The sequence below is a fragment of the Eumetopias jubatus genome, unplaced genomic scaffold (assembly GCF_037043125.1).
Source record: "Eumetopias jubatus isolate StellerSeaLion01/CBP00866 unplaced genomic scaffold, mEumJub1_p1.0 scaffold_3, whole genome shotgun sequence".
In the NCBI taxonomy this organism is placed as follows: Eukaryota; Metazoa; Chordata; class Mammalia; order Carnivora; family Otariidae; genus Eumetopias; species Eumetopias jubatus.
In genome coordinates this window covers 121,588,788-121,609,410 of record NW_028274809.1, presented here as the reverse complement: position 1 = coordinate 121,609,410, position 20,623 = coordinate 121,588,788, and the positions used below count along the sequence as shown (strand labels likewise).

The following is a 20,623-nucleotide window of genomic DNA, read 5'->3' as shown; positions in this document are numbered from 1 at the left end:
ACTTGTTGCATATTGCTTCCAAGCATCTGAGCCCAAGTTTGCAGAGACCAAATAAAGAAGTCAGTGTCTGACTTGATGGTCTGAATTGTCCCAGCCGCCACGAGCTAACACTTCCTTTCACACTGCTACCTACAAGCTTCTCTTCTAACTACTGCCATTTTCTTCCATGGCTCTTAAGTGGTGGGTGCAATAATTAAAAGAAATATCCTGGCTAGAATTTCCTTGTATTTCCCACCTCTTATAAAGATTAATTCACATAGGGAAAGAGACACCTGAGCTCTTTCATGATCTCCTCTACTGGTCATTTACCTCCATGAGAGTGTTTCTCTGCAAAAGAGAGAATAATACATATTTGATCTTCAAGCAGGAAAATTCTGTCACCTTAAAGTAGTCCTCCAAGGACTATTAAAGGTTAATAGGGGTTGTGTCCCATTCATCATCTGTTTCCCCTACAACATCTGCGCCATACCTTGATAAACGCTCAGTAAATGCCTGCTAAGTTGAATGAAAATTGCCACATACTGCAGACACTTTCATTTCCAGTAATTTCAATAATTCACAGAGGATATATGAAAAGATGTAATTAAACAGATCCAAGAAACAGAAGAGGAGACATCACGTAATATACACTATATCATAGTGAAAATTACAGAGAATTTGGAGCAATAAGCTTGCTGGATGAAAAAATGAGGAGTGTATTTTTTTCAGTGTTCTTGATCTGTAGATTAAAGACAAATAATTTATTGGCTGGGATATGAGAACATAAGTGCTTAATTAGCCCATTAGCAACTCAGAAGAATGCTGGGACCCTTTGTAGAATCGGGGTTCATCATCTTAGAAAGCCGACTGTCACATTTCCACCTATATATTACATTAGCCTGTAAGTCACTTGACCTAATTCTACTTCAGCTAGGACACTCCATTCTGTCTGGAAGCATCAGCAAGCCTCTCTAATTTCAAAGCCAATGACCAGTCATTTGTGTTCTAGGAGATAAGCTGCAACAATTTATAAGTAACTGGATACACTTAAAAAAAAAATACTAGAAACTTAACTTCCCTTTTCATTTGTTTCATAGAAAGGATGCATTACAATTTTGCAAGGCTGGGTTAGATTTTAAAACTCTCAACAACCGGTTCCATTTTACTAATTTTTGTCTTTAAAAGAAGACAGCAGAGTCTTCATGCCGTACAAGTTTGTGTTTCATTACTCTGTGAGACATCACAGTTTAGAAAGCAATTCCCAGCTCACACAAAATGTGACCACTAGTGTTTCCTTCAAGGGCTCCTGTGTCAAATAGCAGCACGAAAATCCCATGAAACGATATTGTATTCACAGTCTATGTCTTCGTTTTCTAGGTTGGGGGTTGGCCGACTGAGAAATTAAGTCATTTATAAACACACAGGACAGCCTTAGCTTTCCAGAGCTTCTGCACCTTGGGAGCTGCAGTGCTCCATTCTTTGAGTACATAAAAGAAATGGTTTGGCCAACCTTTCTCTTCTGTCCTTGCTCACTTAACACGCCCATTACAGACGCAAACAGCAAAGAAACCTCCTGTTACCAAATGGCATCCATAGTCTCAGGTCATCCAAACAAAAGGGAAGCTCTCAGCCTCACCTGTTCCTCTCATTGACGTGGAACTGACCACCTCACGGAGTAGGACGTGCAGTCCCGCATCTCAGCTCCAGGTCTGTAATTGTTACGCCAGCAGCACGAGATAAATAAGCCTGAAACCCTCATACAAGTCGGATGTCATAGCCCCCGGTCTCCTGAGGACCTGCTTTCCTGTTATTTTTCCATTCTTGCTGGGGCTCCGCAAAGGGAGAGCCTTCTGGTAACCGCCATGCGTGCAATACTAGCCTTGTCGAATGAATGGAATAGCTGAATCATTTCAACCTTTAGAAGAATAATCTTAGGGATGTTCAAATAGCTCTTTGCTCTAGCTGAAGTTTCCTTTTCTTTTACAGACGGCTAGCACCTTGGTTGTGGCTGACTCTAGAATTTCTGGAATCTACAGTTGCATGGCTTCCAATAAAGTAGGATCTGTGGAAAGAAACATAAGCTTTTATATCACAGGTAAGCCGTATATCCTATACTCACAAAGATAGCCTGGTGACCTCGCTGTCTTTTCAATTCTGTTTGTTCTTAGTGCACTTTTGGCTTGAGGGATTTTTATTTTTAAAAACTTCCATAGAATTGTTAAACTTTGAGCACCTTCATCCTTGCTCTCAGGAATAGGATTCTGCAACATCACTGGATCTCTGAACAAGTTCTTTCTCCCAGTTCCCTTCTAGAACTATGTGCGTACATCTCCCTCCCAGGCTGGATCGTGAATTTAGGATCTTGTCATGTTCATTTTTGAACTCCTTTCAGTACCTGTCACAGCGTCTGGTACATAGAAGTCGTTCAGTAACAATCAGGGACACCAAACCTATGATGATAGGTTTTTGTTTTTGAAGCCGAGAAGCTAATTGTCTCACAACTTAAGTAATTTCTACTTTTGAGGAATTAGGCTCTCCTGTAGAAACCTGAAACTGAGTTTGTTGACAGTAATTAATGTGGTTTTGGGGTAGCATTTACACATTTTTTAGCCTTCAATATGATGGTCTCTGCAAATCTTAAAACTTCCAAGGTACACAAATGGTACCCCCTATGTCCCTCCGCGGGTACAGGAAGGAAGTAAGTAGCTCAAAGTGTAAAAACAATTGCCTGGCTCCGCACTCCCCCAATTTTCTGAGGAAACCCGGGCAGTGTGCCAGCTTTCTGGAAACTTCGCACTGCATGGGGCAGGCTGCAGCAGTTGCCTAGAGTTCTCTAGAAAGACATAGGTAGGTCTGATTCCATGAGGCATACGGGTTGTCGGATCACAGGGAGCCTTCCGGCAAGTTAGCCAATCCTCAGAGAAGCTGGGTCGTGGGAGATCTCCTGAGGTAGATTCTCACGGAATGTCAGAGCTGAAAGAGACTTGAGAGGCTATTCAGCATGATAGCCCTCGAACTTTGCAAGTCAGGAAATGGGGTTTGGAGAGGTGCAAAGGGACATGCCAGAGCCACCTGAGACCAAGGCAGCCCCCCTCCTCCTTACAAGGAGTGGAAGGGAGATTGTCTCTACATGCATTCCACATAGGAAAAGTCCTTTATTTGGAGAAGGATTCTCCAAATCCAAATAGCAATTTCACACATACTGGTTCTCTAACCAATCTCGGATGATTTGGACTAGTTAGGAACAAAGATTTGGACTGTCCTTTACATTTGGTTGCAAACAAGTTCCTATCCAAATCCATAATGACTGTATGTATGACTGAAAGTATAAAAGATTGAGCAGCTCCCATTCTGAACATTCAGCAAGTTTACACAGGTTTAATGAGCACTAACTATTAATTAGAACAGTTCAGCTCTGCACTGAGCACTTGAACAGATTATCAAGGAAGCCCTGTCTTTATAGGAAGACAGTTTTAACATAAAAAAGAAGTGTTATCTGTACCCTAATATCAAAAGGCGTAGGCAGAAGTAATGTGGTAGATGAATTTACCAATGCTAAGCCGATGCTGTCTAATAGAAATACAAGCCACACATGTAATTTAAAATTTTCTAGCAAGGGTGCCTGGGTGGTTCGGATGGTTAAGCGTCTGTCTTCGGCTCAGGTCATGATCCCAGGGTCCTGGGATCGAGTCCCATGTCGGGCTCCCTGCTCCTTGGGAGCCTGCTTCTCCCTCTGCCTCTCTCTCTCTCTGTCTTTCATGAATAAATAAATAAAATCTTAAAAAAAAATAAAAAAAATAAAATTTTCTAGCAAAACTACGTTTTTTAAAAAAATAAAAAGTAAAATTAATTTTATTTAACCCAGTATATCCAAAATACCATTTCAACATGCAGTCAGTGTATTCAAAGTATTACACTGCCTCCGTTTTTACATTTTAAATTAATTGAGATAAAATTAATTTAATAAAATTCAGTTCTTCAGTCACACTAACCACATTTTAAGTGCTCAGTAGCCACACGTGGCCAGTGGATACTGTGTGTACAGTGGAGCTTTAAGTCTCTGAGAAGTAAGGGCCAAGGTCAACCTAGGGGAGGAGGGCATAAAATTTGAACAGGTAAAAAGCAGAGGACAGGCTTGCCTTGACATTTTCAGAGCCAATGCAAGAGTACCAATGGAGGTCCACAAACTATACATCTAACCACTTCACAAGTTCTAAATGAGCTTCAGTTATGTTTCATTTAGCTGTTATGTTTCAGCTTCTCATGGACAAATATACCTCCATGATGACCTGAGAGGTGAGGTGCAAATTTAGAACTCTGGGACTACTCACAGCTCCACCACAGAACGTGGCAATGCCTGGAGGTACAGAAGGAACTGCCCCTCCATCTTCTCCTTCGACTCCTGGCTCCGTCCCACTACTGCACCCATATGTATGGTCTCCACAGCCCACATATCCAAGCGCTGCCCACATTCCTGACTAACAGTCTTCCCTGAGATCTAGAAGTGTGCATACCTACGAGCAGTCTGACCTCAGGAGGACAAACCTAGGGAAGAGGACTTTGACAGTCTGGAAGCAGACTCGGGATCATCTTTACAGGGAATTCTGGGATCCCAAGGACCTCAAGCAAGATATGGAAGTGGAGGTGGCATGCTTTCTTGACCCCACAGACTCTATATTGTGAGGAGGGGGATAGCTGGAGTAGAGCCATCGAAAGGCCCAGAACAGGGACCCCTCTTGCCTGGGTCTGAAGGCAGTACTGAAAGAGGAGGTACCAAGAGTAGAGGGGGATGTTGTGCTCATTTCCTTATTATTCAGAGTCCCCAAGAAAGATGAACGGATACCCAGCCTTAACTGCAGCACGAGTATCTAGCCTGCCCCACTGAGCTCGGCATTACTGCATGTCTGTGTGTGGCTGTCTTATTGACAAAGCTGCAATGCAGACAGATTCCCTCCTACCACATTATACAATGTATAACCATGGAATGGTTGAAAGCTTTTCTAGATCTCAAGGCTTGTCTGTAGAAAGGAGCTGTGAGAATTCAATTCAGACGTACACACTTGAGGCTTACGATGCTTTTCCTCTAGAAATTCAAGAGCTTTAATCTTACCCTGAAATGGAATATAATTGCTCTGAATTCTTTCCTACCAATCCTGAAAAGTTCTAGTTTTTGGTAATCATAGATTAATTTGTTACATTAATTATTTTTTTTAACTAATTACTACCTTTTTCTTACTTAAATCTTTGTCACGAGATTTATTCTCACTGGAGATAAAACTAGATTCTCTTAGGAATGTTGCTCCTTACACGTGTATTTTCTGAAAAGTGAATGTACGTTTACTCGGCGTTTATGCTTGAGCGCATGCAAGGACTGCTTTAAAAGATCTAAAGTTTAACTCCTCTAAATCAAAAGATCTGGATTTGTCATGCATGTTGCCCCTTCCTTAAAATATAATAACAACTCACTCAGGTTGCCTTCCAAACTGATGAAAACAAGTTAGCTGTGGCCTTTAGAATTCTCCACTGCTTCTACTCTAAACTTTGGCATTCACTTGTAGGTAGTATCTACTTGAAACAAGCAAAACTTTCTAGTAACCACTCACCTCTTAGAGAATGTTATTTCTGTTCTTCAGTAGAAGGAAAGCCTTGTTTATTACCTCCTGACAAATGAGACACCTCTCAGCGTGTTAATTTCTGTGCTTATCTGTTTCATGAACTTAATTCAGAGTTGATCCAACTAAGTCAATATGCGCCCCCCCCAAATATGCACCTGTGTCAGTGATTACTCTTTGCACCTAACCCTAAATTGAGTCTCTCTTCTGAGCAAAGATTGCTTCTTCTCCACAATACCTCCTAAGATGCCACGGATGTGCTATGCGTCACAGGGGATGAGTGTTAGTGCTGAGGATTGTGCTAAATCTGCCACAGATACTTAAGTGTGGGAAGATTTCTTACTTTCACTTTGTTAGAAGGCAATTCTTTGGGTCTGTTTTTGTACCAGGCTAAAAAAAAAAAAATCACATGAATTAAAAGGAAAAATCCCTCTGGATTCATTAACTAGTGTTAGGACATTTTATTTATCATGTTCCGTGGCTCAAAAGAGAAGGCCAATGGAGTTATCCTGAGAAATGGACAATCATTTCTAAGAGGCTGTCTGGTAACATGAACCAAACTAACTTCACCAACAGTGTCCCCCATATGAGCAGCAGACCTCAGAACCTAGTTGGTTCTTTTCTTTTCCTGTGTGTTTTTGCTGTTTGCGGGCACTCCGCATGACTATGGGTGTGTTAGCAATTACCAAGGGTGAAACAGGAACAGCACACTGCCTTATCTCCCTGGTTTCCCAGTGTCACTAAATGCACTTTATTTTGAGATTCCTGGTGGTGCTTGGCAAAGATAAACAAAATCTTCCATCAGGAAACCTGTGAGCTATTTCCACAGGAAGTTTCAAATCACTAAAGTAAATAGAAACTCTACATGATCTCAGTGGTGTTACTTGGGCTCGCTTGGGTTCTAACCACCAGGACGGGACCTCATAATAAATGGAAAGCCTATGTATGGCCTTGGAAGAAATGATTTGACTGCAGTCCGTACACAATACTTCGGGTATCTGTGTAAAAGTTGATGGTTGACGTTTCACTCCGCCGCAGGCTTGGAAAATGTCCCAAATATAAAAAGATGCTGAATTAGAGGGGCTATTTCTGACACCTTATTGTTGTGTTAAAAATGACTGTCAGCTGCTTCTGCATCTTCTGGCACATTCTTAGATATTCATTTTAAAAGCAGGAAAACCTCTGCTGGTCTCCTCTCTCTCCAACCACTGACAGCTTCATAAGCCACTGCTACCCCTGCCCCCAGGTTTCAAATGAATACTTTGGCATTTCTTCAGACGTGACACTTTATAATAAAGCCAAAGCCCAGAAAAATCAGAAAAACAAGCAAAGTCAGATTTAGGAAAGAGTTGATATGATATCTAATTTTGGACTATTGTCCCCTTAAGGTTTAAAGGTTTCTTTATAGCTTTGTGTGCAACGGATAATAATAATAATAGCAGAACATAGTGCTTTTCATCTTCAAAGTACTTTGTAAAATGTTGGCCCAAATTCTTTGCTCAATACAGATACGCCACTAACAAGCAATGGGAGGGTTTTGGGAGCGGGTCAATTCGGGGCCAGTAACCAATGATTTTTTTTTTTTTTTTTTAATCCTCTGGGGAAATGGTCCAAAATGAGACTTAGGGAACTCAGAGCACAAAAGCTAAGTGACAGTCCAGGGTAAGAAAGCTGAGGAGGAGAGCTCACGAGGTGTTGCTGGAGACGGAAATGAAGGTTAGCTGGGGATTGACAGGAGAGAAGTGGCTTTGAATGGCATATTCACCTTCTGAAAACCTTTACTATGTTATTGAGAGAAAATATGATTTTTTAAAAATTATTTCCCCCTCCCCTTGCCCCCACTTCTGAAATGAGGCAACTCTCCCAGATTAGTTGGCATTTTGTTCTTTTATGTCTGAGTAGAACGATCACCGTGAAAGGGGACCTGAGCAAGGAACGCGGCTCTTCTCTGCCCACGGTGCCCGCCAAGAGCAGGCGAGGGGGTGGTACAGCAGCCAGAGGGGGTACTGTCGGTCCACTTTTTGGAAACTGGGGAAATCGGTTGGGTTTTTTTTAATTGGAAAAGTCTAGGATTAAAGTGGTACTGACTGGCAGGACTGAAGTCTCCTACCATGTACCTGGGACTTCCTCTTCTCACCTGGTCACAACTTACTCTTGAATAAGTCTGACCATAACACCACCCTTGGTTTTTCGTACAGGTCGCTCTTTTAGGACTTCCCTATTTTGCCCACTCACCCACTGGTAGAAGTTCTAGATGTATTACGGAAATGGGGAATGTGGCTATCACCCCAAGGTGTAAAACAAATTCCACCTTGAAAAGCCACGTGGCGCAAACAGGGGAAACGTCCCATCCCAATAAACAGCCTGTTTGGCACCTGCTGCCTCGCTTCTGACAGAACGAACTTAGTTGGTTCCTACGTGGGTTTGATCAGTTCCCCTGACACGAAAAGATAAATACTCACCCTTTTAATGCTGACGCTGAGAGAATTTGTGTCGGAACGGTTCTTAAGCTCTGTGACGATCTCCAGAGGAGACACTGATTTCTCCATGAACTGAACTGAAGTTCTTTATTCTTATTTTACAGACGTGCCAAATGGATTTCATGTTAACTTGGAAAAAATGCCTACGGAAGGAGAGGACCTGAAACTGTCTTGCACAGTTAACAAGTTCTTATACAGAGACATTACTTGGATTTTGCTGCGGACAGTTAAAAACCGAACAATGCACCACAGCATCAGCAAGCAAAAAATGGCCATCACTAAAGAGTACTCCGTCACTCTCAATGTCACCATCAAGAACGTTTCCCTGGAAGATTCAGGCACCTATGCCTGCAGAGCCAGGAACATATACACAGGGGAAGAAATCCTTCAGAAGAAAGAAGTTACAATTAGAGGTGAGCACTGCAACAAAAAGGCTGTTTTCTCTCGGATCTCCAAATTTAAAAGCACAAGGAATGATTGTACCACACAAAATAATGTAAAACATTAAAGGACTCATTAAAAAGTAACAGTTGTCTCATATCATCTTGATTTGTTGTCACTGTTGCTAACTTTCTGGCTCAGAGGAGATGCTCCTCCCAAAATGAGTTTGGAGATGATAGGAGTGATAATGAGCTCCCAAGGTCCCAGCTCTGGGCTCCCCACTCAGGCTGAGGGCTCTGCTCTCTGGGGCCAACTTGGTGCGCGTTTGGATTTGGAGGATCCCTGCAGTGCATTCTCTGTTTTTGCTCTTTGCTGTCTTCTCCTGCCTGATAAACAACAACTTGGGACTGATCCTTTCCTCCCACTTTGATGCCAACCTCTTTGTATTTTTAAGTTTTGAAGCTACGCAAACTGAATAATTTAAACAAAAATGCTTTCTGCCAAAGATGGACATGAATAAGTTAATTTTCCAGCTCAGAATGAGTACAGTTGAATTTGAGACTCTTATTGGACCTCTGCTTGGTTTTATTTTGTACTATTTCATCTGCTCTCGATTTGTAAATAGCACCTGGATAGCAAGTTGTAATGCTTATTTATTTGAAAATGCTTTTTTTTTTACATTAAGCACATTAATCTTAAACTGGAGCTTCTAAAATGGGCCCCAGGAGTGCAAGATGTCGGTGTAATCCAGAGGTATTAAAGCTTTATCACAGTATGAATTCAGAATGCCCACCCAGGACAAGGCCACGTCCTGCGCCTGTGCGCTCTGGGCAGCCAGCCGATTGGCAGTGCAGGCTTCCCCCCTCACTGCCCCTGAGTGGACTCTACAGCTACTGACCACATCTGAAAATATGTGCATCATGCCTTCGCCTTACTTAGATTTGTCCCCTGGTTATTCTTTTAAAGAACTCTCTCCTATCTAATTGATGGCATTCAAAGACATACCACAATCAGCTTATAAAGGAAATCAAGGCTCTTGTGACCGAAGGTTGAATGCATTCTTCTAAATGTAAATCTAAGATTTGCCCATTAAAAGAAGTCCACTTTCCCCATATGCAAATGTTAATAGGATTTTTATGGGGATTAAGAAATGGCAAAACTACAGAAGACTTCAGAGCCATTTAATATACACACCATTTTTCAATCGGGAGAGATGGAAATCTCCTCTCTCCAGCTCGCGTTTGAAGGGAAAGTGACTTTTTCACCAATTTACTATGCATTGTTCTGTTGTTTTCATTTATGATTGATCATTATATGTGCCTTGCGTGAACTATTGGAAAACAAGCCACAGTGACCAAAATAGCCCTGGCTGAGAACACAGTGGCTGGGCAACTCAATAGAAGGTGACAATATGACAACTTTTCAGGCTTGGGAACTCACCAGACTGTTTCCTCCTTTAGGTAACAGACTCTGTCCCACGGCTAAACTTGTCTTTCACGTGGGAATTGCTTTTGTCAAGTGTGAAAGAGTAAACAATAGCATTTCCCCAGAATGCCAGTTTTATGGAGCCCCAAATGCTCTGAAAACAATTAGTAACCTGGAAGTTGTCAGCCCGGAGGAAAGAATAATCAATTGTATCTTGAAATTTTACCTATGGTTCTTTTGCGTGGCGTCTTTGTTCATTCTAAGTCAGCATGTTCCTTCAGTAAACAATGCCTTAGTACCACAGATCGAGGGGACTCCCATTTTTACTAAAGCTGAAAAAGCAAATGGGATGGTTGAGGGATTGGTGCTGAAAAAAGGCTGAAGCAGACACGCAGAAGCTATCATTTCTTTCCCCCTTAAAACTGCGACTGCGATTTTTGCAGGGAGGGGAAGGGTGTTAGTATTTACAGGAGAGGATTCTAAGTACTTCCAAGAGATGATTTTAAGAATTCCACAGAGTAATTAATTGTTTGCTGTGTAATTCATCCTTCCAAAGAGTTTCAAAGAGGAAAATCAATTGGGTGGGTCCTGTTTTGTTTTGGTCCCTCTCTGAGGTGTGGAGGAAGGGGAGGTTAATGGGGAAAGAAGAGAGAGAAAGAGTCTAAGATGGAGAATGATTGAGTTGGAGTAGAGGACATGAGGCTGGTTCCTCAGTCCCCCAGTCCAAGTGAAGATGAGAAACTATGTATTTATGAGACCTGGCAGATCTTTGTGGCCATAACACTGAAAGCTGAAAGAAGAACCTGGTGGGGCGTTATCTTTGGCTATTGATAACCAGCAGAAATACTCTGTTAATTCTGATTTTCTCCACTTGAAGGGATCACCTCCACTTTGTTAAGTTTCGGAAAGCAGCTACCTATTTCCATCGGATAACTTAGGGTTAATAATAAGGGTTTGATGTGCCTTTCTTACCTAAAATGTCAAAACAGATTGTGAAGTATAAAGGGGAATTGATAAAACGATTCCTTGGTTGATCGGTCATTTAGAAACCAATCAAAAAAATCTCACGTAGGAGAGCATTTTTTTTTTTTTCAGAAATGGGTACCAGGAAAAATATAATACTGTGTTTTTCAGACATGTTTATATGAACTTTGTATTTAATTGAGAGTCCTATGTTTATTCTGCAGCCTTTTTGCTGCTTCTCTTGTCTGAAGTTTGTCTAGGGCAGATAGGGCCTTTGGGAGTTCTCATGACATTTCTGTTAAAATAAACTGTTCTCTTACATATAAGTGTTTTCCAGTACACCTGTCAGGGAGGTCAAATGCTGTCTATGTTGATGATGCTATAGTCTGTAGCTATGAAAATTATATGGGTGTTGCAAGCCCTATATTCAGGCTTCCTTTTTATAATAAGCCCTGTGGGCAATGATAGATCATTTTATCATATTGAGCACATGGGAAATAGTCAATGTGGTAGGGGCAGCTATTAAAATATAACTCCATGAACTGTGTCTGAGTTTTAAATGAGATATGTCAAATTTGACTTGCCACTGTAATAGACACTAAATAGTAATATGACACTGTTCTTCATTATCTTGTCATGTTTCACCGATACGTTTGGAATCTTTACTGTGTAAAAATGTCAAAATTGTAACAATCAAGCTTGTGAAAAGTTATCAGAACTGAAGATTTTGATACCTGGCTGCATCTGTAATTAGGAAAGACCATTTGACAGACTGCACAGAGTGCAAACACAGAAATGTTGAAATGGTTCTGCCTCGGGGTGCAGAACAGACTAGAAGGTTACATTGACGGAGAGCAAAAGGGCCGCTGTGGTCACTCATTCCATGCTGCGTTTGAAGAGTTTCTAAATCAGGGCTCTCCTTTCAACGCTCTTCTTAGCCTTCAAGATTTCATTTTGTATAAAATGAGGAAAGAACTAGTGATGCGCTTTGGAAATCAGAATTTAATGAGAAAGCTGTTCCTCTGAACAGAGAGTCACCCTGCCATGTTCTGCCCTGTCAGCATGCTGTAAAAGTTATATGATACTATACTTTTTAACCTGAGATTTCAAAATTGCTTGCATGAATGCTAATCCTCAGAGTTTCCCTGCAGGAATAAAAAGAGAAAGGTTTGGGGCGTCGGCAGCATCCTGCAGGGACATCCGTGTCAAAGCCCCTGCAGTGTGTCACCCCTTAGCCTGGTAATCACTCCTAAGCTGCTTTCACAGTGTTAGTACAATAAATGAGGAAATCCAAAATGGTCAGAGACAGCTCAGTCTGTATAACTGAAGCCAATGGCGCAGAATGTGTAAGTCACGCCAAACCTCTTCTGATTTCTGTTCCAGGACGTGCAACAAGAGGGGGTGAAGAGGATGACTCGGGAGGGTGGGAAGGACGTTAGGAGGTGTCTTTATTCTTTTACCTTGGAAGCTCCAGCTACCAATCCAGCACTCGCCTAACTAGAATGTATACACATCAGCAGGACTGACTACTTCATTAAACAGAGACACTGTACTCGCTGGGGCCTTGGGGGTACTGCTGTTCCAATGTGGGATTTTAATGTTGTAATGTATTGCATCTTAATGTATGAAATTCATTTTGTTGTACTATATTGGTTGGCATTTTATTAAAATAAATTGTATTGTATCATATTTGTATGTTTTTAAGAGAAAATAATATAAAATACAATATTTGTACTATTATATAGTGCAAAAACTACAAATCGAAGCCTCTGCCTCTTGAATTAATCCTTTGGTTGCTTGCACTGGGGAGGGGATGGAGGACGGAAATAATCAATAAAGCTTGCAAAGTTCAAGAAATTCTCCTGTTTGGTCTGCTGTCTCACACTTCAGGTTACTGATGGCTGAGTAACACAGACATGCCCTCACAAACACATTGATAAAAATATGTGCAAAATTACATTAGCTCATCGCTGTAATAGGGTATCTTTGGGTAAAAATTCATTATAAGCCTCTATCCCAAATCGTGGGTTTCCTTTTTAGTTCCTTGAATAGGATGCGAAATCCTTAGGTTTCCGAAAAGCTTCTCTCACAGAAAGGAAGAAAACTAGGTGGCCAGGCAACACCCATGATACTGAATCCTACAGAATTTTGTTCTCAATTTTACTCCGTGTTCTAACAAATTTCAGTACGTTAGAACTTCCTAAAGATGAAGCAGGTTACCCAGAGAAGAAAAATTGAGGGAACAAAATACGAATGGAACCTTACGGTGGAGTTTTGCTGTTTATATACGTCAAGTGTTGATGTGCATATATAACAAAGGAATACAAGTGACCGGTAATAACAATCCCCTTTCTTTATTCACTAGATCAGGAAGCCCCACACCTCCTGCGAAACCTCAGCGACCACACAGTGGCTATCAGCAGCTCCACCACATTGGACTGTCATGCTACTGGTGTCCCAGAGCCTCAGATAACCTGGTTTAAAAACAACCACAAAATCCAAGAAGAACCCGGTAAGAGATTTTGTTTTCCTTGAAATCACTCTTTCTCCTCATTCTCTTCTTCCCTCAACATTCCTCTCACCTCTCTCCCGTAGTTCTAGAACCTCTTGCCAGTACAGTTCTGGTTCATGCTGATAGCAACTTTAAGTGAGGAGCTTGAGCCCGTCCTTAGGCACCCCATGTGCCGAACCATGTAGAAAGAGCCATACAGAATCTGCTGTAAGTGGTGCATTCATAAAGAAATGGTAAGAGCCCCTTAGACATCGTGTCTCTTCAACGTGACAACAGGGCAAGTGAGTTCATGCCTTGGTTTGAGGTACAGCAAAGCTTTGAACATCTGGTCTAGAGAGGAAGTCCAGAGAAGTTGTATAATCTTTTAAATTGATAATAAGTGCATTAAAATGAAGAATATTTTCTTCTTCATTTTAATTTTTAATTAAAATTTAAGAAAATATTTTAAATGATAGAATACTGGTAAGAAAGCCTAATGGTCACGTGTTAATTTTCTTTCAAGAAAAAATATATTTAAGAACAACTAGACTTAAATCAGTACGTATCAATGCTGTCTGTTGCTTGCCTCATAATTTTGTCATTAAATAGGATTAAAATAAACTTATTTATGATTTTGCTTAATAATTCCATTTACGTGAAAAATAAAATTGGACCATTTATTTGCAACATCCCAACAACCCAAATCAAATGACTAGCACTATGGAATGGTCCTTGAATGTGAGTCCTCCATGCAAAACGAAATCTCCATTTGAGTGTGATGCACAGAAGGGGGGTGGTGGTAGAAGATCTCCAATTTTAAGATGTCTCAGAAATGCCTTACACTAAGCTGGTCCCAAACTAACCACCTCACATCATTTTTCTCCATCAAGCAGCGCCTCCTCTCATACTGACGTCATTCACTTCATCATCCAAACCAGAAGCTGATGACCTCCCCTTCGTCCTTCTCTAATCTCTCACCAGGCTGCGCAGGTTATGTCTACTAAATACGAAATACTTCTCAAGTCCATCCTTCCCTCCGCTCTCCTGTTGTCATTCTCTGGGTTCAGGAGCTCATTATCTGTCTCCTGACCATCTCCTGACTGATCTCTGCCCCTCTTTTTCTTCTCTCTTGGAACCTTATTTTCCACACAGCTGGATAAGATGCACATCACTTCCCTGTTTCAAGTTTTCCACTGGCTCTCTATCCCAGGACCAAGTTCAAGTGGCTGACAGAGAAGGCCCTCAACAACTGGCCCTCCCTACTTCTCCAACTCCATGCTTACCCCCCCGCTTGCCTTGAACCTCATATTCTAGCAGGTGCCAAACTCTTGTAGATCGCTGCACACATTAGGCTGCTTCAACCCCTCTGCTTCTTTTGCTCTTGTGTCCCTCCTCTGCCTGGAGTATCTTCCCTTCATCTAACGCCCACCTATCCTTTTCGACCCAGACTGGGTGTTCTTCCTCCAGGAAGCCCTATTCAACCCCTGCAACGAGGGGGCAGATCCTCCAGGGGTCTTTATTATTTATAAGTGTTTCTATTCTCTCTTACTGAGTTATTTTATAATCATCAGTTCATCTGTATATTATCCGGGCATATTTCCACTGCTCTGTTTCTGTACCATATCATCAGTTCATGTGTATGCTCCCTTCCTACATGTTTATCATCATATCATGCCTCATCTTGAGGGCAGACAGTACATCTTTTTATCCTCAGAACCTGGCATAGTGCTTGGCAATCAATAAATGTTCTATGAATGAATGAATGAATGAATGAATGGAGAGTTTTTCAGAAAATCTTTTTCTATCCTTAGCAGGTTCACCTGGTAGCATGAATGCCTGGACTTAGGGGTGGTTGGGAAAGCTGTATCATAGAATTTCTAAAGCTAAAGAGATCTTTGGGATATCTTTAGTCCCATTTGTAGGACAGAAAATTTAGGCCCAATGAAGTAAAGTGATTTGCCCAAGATGACACACCATTAAGATAGGTAGTTTCATAGAAAATGAATTCTTTAGGTATTCTACACCTTGAGGTATTCTACCAAAACAAAAAGATGAATACATGAATAAATGAATAAATAAAGCAGTGTCTGTAACAGTACCTGTAACATCCTCCCTTTAGAGATTCAGAGTTCACATCAGTATATTAGAGACACCAAGAAGCCTTATAGTAGAGAAACCAGGTAAATTGCTTTAAAGTATTCCCACAAATAACTTGATCACAAAATACATTTTACGAAATATTAATGTAAGATATTGGGTTCTTTGAAAGAAGTAAATTTGGCTTGTGTTCGGTTTTCATACTTTGCATGTGGGTTAAAGATTTAGAATTGAACCAATTTCGAAAGCTTGTGGCCATTCTGGGACTAGAGGGTAGACAAGGCAAGAGGGTATGCCAAGGCAGTTACTACAAATGGAAAAAGATTATGAGGTGCGAGGGGAGGAATCAGTCCTACCATCGCCCTCATGGGTCAGGGAATTTGGGCAACTCACTTATCCTTTCTCTCTGAGCCTCTGTTTCCTTATTTATGCAACCGGGAGAATACTGACAGCACAACGACGTGGTAAGGTTTAAATGAGTTAACATCACTAAGCGTGCCTCTGTTTATGGCTGAGTAAGTGCTGCCTTCTCACCCACCTCATTTCCATAGAAATTGGCCAATGAGTTTTCAGAATTTGTCGGAAGGTGTCAGAGGAGTTAATTAATAATTCGGCTCAAATGTCTAACACTTCTGTATCCAATAAAGATATCTTCCTCCTAGGGTTCTTTGCTTTTCGGAGGGCCAAGAGAAGAATTGCTAAAACAAGTCTTATATACATTCTTACAGAAAATCTTTTATAAATATCATTCTACTATGCTACTGTTGGCATTTATGGAGTTCAGCTCTACTAAGTCGGCCATTTTCCCTCCTTTTATTCACGCCTTAAAATGGCTATAGCCTTTTGGAAAAGAATTTCTTAATTTTTTGGAGATAATCTCTTACATGCATATAGTGTTTATAAAGTTTCATATGTAAGATTTCCAATTTAAGACAGCAAATTCAGCAGCCAATGCAATAGGCTATATGACAATGACCCTGTGTGTGTGCACGTAGACATCTTCAAAAATACCAGTTCTTTTATGGTTTTTTTTTTTTTTTTTTTTTTTACAAACCTATGGGTAAAGATCACAGGTAACCAAAGTGATAATCCTTGACTCACTGGTTATTCCAAAGCTGAACCGGGAAAACATCAAGATCACAGCCTGGAAAAGACTGAAAACTAGTCCATTTTAAACTAAGCCTTTGGGAAGCCATACTGAGAATAAATTTTAAATAAAGTTTAAATAATTAACAATATATATTTAACGAGATAGCTTTACAAATACCAAATACAGAATTAAATATATTAATGAAGTATATTGTTATAAATCTATATCATTTATGAATATAAAATATAGAACCAAATATAAATAGTGGTTTACAATTAATTAAGCTAATATTTTAAAGTTTAAAAATCCGGAGGATAAACCACACATCCTTTAAAGACCTGTGACACCTGGCAACTTAAAAGAACATTGATATACTGAGAGGATTTTAGTGGCCTTGGGTCTTGGATAGGATCTGGCCCATCATCATTGCCATTTGTTAAATGATAACTTACCCTATTCCAAAAAAAACAGGAGAAAGGAAACAGGGCACGTGTAAGAGCTCACGCTCGGGACAAGTGGCCATAAAATGCCTGCTGAAAGACCTCACGGGAGAGCTTTTCTCCTCCTTCCTCCTTTCCTTTCAGGAAGCCCTTCAGTGGGACACAGCCATTCTAGAGAAGAAATGCAGTTTCAAGAAAGCATTATGAAAACTAAGTAGGGCTTTCTTGGGCCAAAGGGCATCCACAGGAATAAAAGGGAGGCTACACATGCAGGCCCAGGAAAGCATGTGCGCAAGGGACACAAGGCAGTCTCCAGCAGGGCACCCCCTGTAAGCCATGCAGGCCCCTCCGCCCCGCGCACCGAGCGGCCCTCCCCGCCCTCCCACTGCACACCTGCAGGCTTTGGGGGTCTCCGTGGCACTGCCCCGCCCCGTGGATTGCCATTTCCTCCCACCACCCCGGGACAGGACAGTCTTTACTTCCCGGCCAGGGGACCACAGAGGCCGCCTCCACTGAGGATCCTTCTTTCACATTCCAGTACATCACGACTCTTCCCTTCCTTTGATGTCTGGTTTATTTACAATTCATGTCACAGAATATCATTTACTCCCTTGTTTTATGTGGGCTTGTTTTGAAAACCTTCGAAGGTAGATCTAATATCTTAATAGGTCTTCTTTATGAAAAATAATAAAAATGTATTGAGCATTCACCAGGAACCAAGGCACTGTGTGAGATTTACAAATATTTCATTTACTTTTCGCAGCTGTCATCAGAGGTAGGTACTGGTGTTAGATGCCATATCACGGGTCTAGTTTAATTTAACAAGCGCTGAACTAGGTGCCTGGTCCTATTCCAAGCACATCACTTATTCATCATAACAATCCTATGAGGTTTGCTAAATTATGATGCCTGTTTTACAAAGGAAACAGGAGGAGGCGTAGACACAGGAGAAAGAGCAGACTAGGTCATAGAGCCTGCGCCTAGCTGCCCGAGGCTGGGACCAGAGGGGGAGTCTGGAGCCAGCACTCTGCACACTGAGCCTGGGGGCTGACCGCTGGTGCACACCGCTCTCAGGAACACATAAGCACCACTTTTTTTTTTTTTTTTTTTTAAGTAGGCTCTGTGCCCAGCGTCAAGCCCAACGTGGAGTGCAACGTGGGGCTTGAACTCAGGACCCTGAGATCAAGACCTGAGCTGAGATCAAGAGTCCATGGCTTAACCCACTGAGACACCCAGGCCCCCCATAACCACTTTTAAATGACCTCATGGGAGTAAACAAGCTTATTTTTTAAACAATGGATATTTTCTCATTTCTAACTCGTAAAGCTTAAGATTCCCAAAGACTATATAGTTTATTTTTTAAATGTTAAAAATTTACAGCATAAATTAAAATATTTAAAGCATATTTTTTTTAAAGAAGGCATGCCTATGAAGTGCCTGGCTGGGTGGGTGGAGCATGGGGTTCTTAATCTTGGGGCTATGGGGTTTGAGCCCCACCTGGGGTATAGAGATTACTTAGAAATAAAATTTTAAAATAAATAAAAGCAGACATGCCCTGTATGAAGTTAAAAATGATTCTGAACCCAAATCCAGTTACTTTGAAGTTTTAAAAAAGTCCAGAATTTATTATAGCAGCCCAACACTCTCTTAGTCGTTCAACAAATATGTATAAGGCAGTACGTCGTGCCTGGTGCTGTGTAGGCTCTGCCAGTACAGCAGCGAATGAGAAAGCTAAAATCTGAACAACGGAATATCTGAAGTAATTAGTTTGTGTAGGTGTTTAAATGAGCACAACCTCTTGAAGCCACAACCATGTGCGTCCTAATTTATTCACTATCATCGTGCCAGTTGGGCACCAGAGTTAATGAGTCTAAAAATGGAATAAGGTGAATTAATAAATGGGACAAGTAGAAAATACGTCTCCATCACAGGATTAAAATATCTTGACTACATTAGTTAATTGAAAAAAATACATCCTCTCTGCTTCAATTTTCCTACTTTAATGCTGCACATACAACAGATTCTCAATTATTCCTTGTTCATTGAATATGCAGAATGGAAGAGAAATAAAGAGGAAATAAGAGAAAATGTTCCAGAAGTAATACAGGCAGGGGAACTTCCAAACTAGAACCGAGGAAAGAAACCACTCGGAACTCTTAGGAGGGGCTGATAGGGTGCAGAGTGTTGAAGAGAAAAGCAGTTTGAGACGTGTTTACTTTGAAAAGACAGGTGAACAGAGATTTGATCGGCTAAAGCAAGTAGAATCTCGAGGACCGGACAGGAAAGAAAACCATAATATGGAAGGCCCAATAGCGAGTTGGAGATGAATTCTATTGGTCACTGGCTGCTTTGAGCATGGTTTGATTCTTAGGAGTGTACAGACAGCAAGCACCTCTAAGAAACATCCATTTCCTTTGGGTTAGAAATGTAAAGGGTTTGCACCCAGGCTTGGAGCAACAGTATGAAGTCACCCTGGAGAACGTGTGACCTCCAGGGTGTCTTCGTTACTTCTCCAGCCACCTGCCCAAGAGAGTGGCAGTTCCTCCAAAATGATCAGAAAGTCACCTTTCTACCTCACACACTTCCCAGATTCTCCTAAAAATGTCCAAAGCTGTGACAGAGCTGAGCAAGCACCGCAGGTGGGGCCTTTGGCACCGGCTTGATGACACTCCAAGGACACAGGAGGGGCGTGCGGAGGAGATACGGAAGGTCTACCTAGCTTAGTATTGCTTCGATACAAGCACAAACCGCCTCCCAAGCAATTGTGCAGAGTAAATGGGGTTTCTGAAAAAGTCATTAAAATGCTGGAAAAAGTAACAAACTTTCCTCCGAAAATATTTAAGAAGACAGAAAACAATGCCGCTCTGAGACGGTTCTAGTAAAGACTGCCTAAATCGAGAAATCATCAGCAAACTATTGCTTAAACTGAATTTCTATGGCAGCAAAACCTTTCAGAATATTTTAAGATTGGAGCACTACGACAATGGGAACAACAAAGAGTTTAGAAAGAATAAATTCCTTCTTAAATAGCCTGAGGCTGGAGCAGGAGAGAATCACTCTGACCCTCTGATTAATATTCTTTCCTAAATTGGATCTTGGTCACTAAGACTATTTCTCTAAAGCCCCGAAGGTGACAGCTTCCCTGTTACCACTAGATCCCTGACACCAAATATCTGTACCTGTAAGCGCATATCCAGATGGAGGGGACCTGCTGTCCTCATACTGGCGGGGGCGGGCACAGAATGACGTCTGAAGTGTAAAGTGGTTTTCATAGATCTAGGAAAGATCTGAAGGAAGGTAGAGGAGAGAAATGAATGGGGATGTTGATGCCTAGGGATAATAAAGTGACTACCTGTCACCCTCAGGCTGTTAGAATCAGCAGCTTCGCTTGATTTCTTGGTAATAATAAAATTCAGAAATGTCACTTATCTTGCAATGTCAATTATCTATGCAAAACTTAAGGAGTAATTGCGTTTTCTTTCTTATGACATCCACCCTTATGGTGCATAATGAATGAAGACGTGTTGCAGAAAAGCGTGTCCAAGATTCCCGGTATGCACAGGGCAGTGCATGGGGGGGGGGGTGCGCTGGCCACTCTGTTTATCACCCCCACTGAGCCCCGTCAGTCCACTGATGTGATTGGCTGAGCAGCTGCTCTCACCATT

At 41.4% G+C, this 20,623-nt stretch overlaps 1 protein-coding gene across 1 annotated transcript in view; it reads left to right on the top strand.

Annotated features, from left to right (window-relative positions):
* FLT1 (fms related receptor tyrosine kinase 1) overlaps window positions 1–20,623 on the top strand; it is a 168,031-nt gene that overhangs the window by 86,392 nt on the left and 61,016 nt on the right. The window contains exons 12-14 of the mRNA XM_088022184.1: window positions 1,966–2,074; window positions 8,176–8,484; window positions 13,206–13,352. Of these exons, the coding sequence (XP_087878310.1) occupies window positions 1,966–2,074; window positions 8,176–8,484; window positions 13,206–13,352 (565 nt within the window). The remainder of the gene's footprint in view (window positions 1–1,965; window positions 2,075–8,175; window positions 8,485–13,205; window positions 13,353–20,623) is intronic.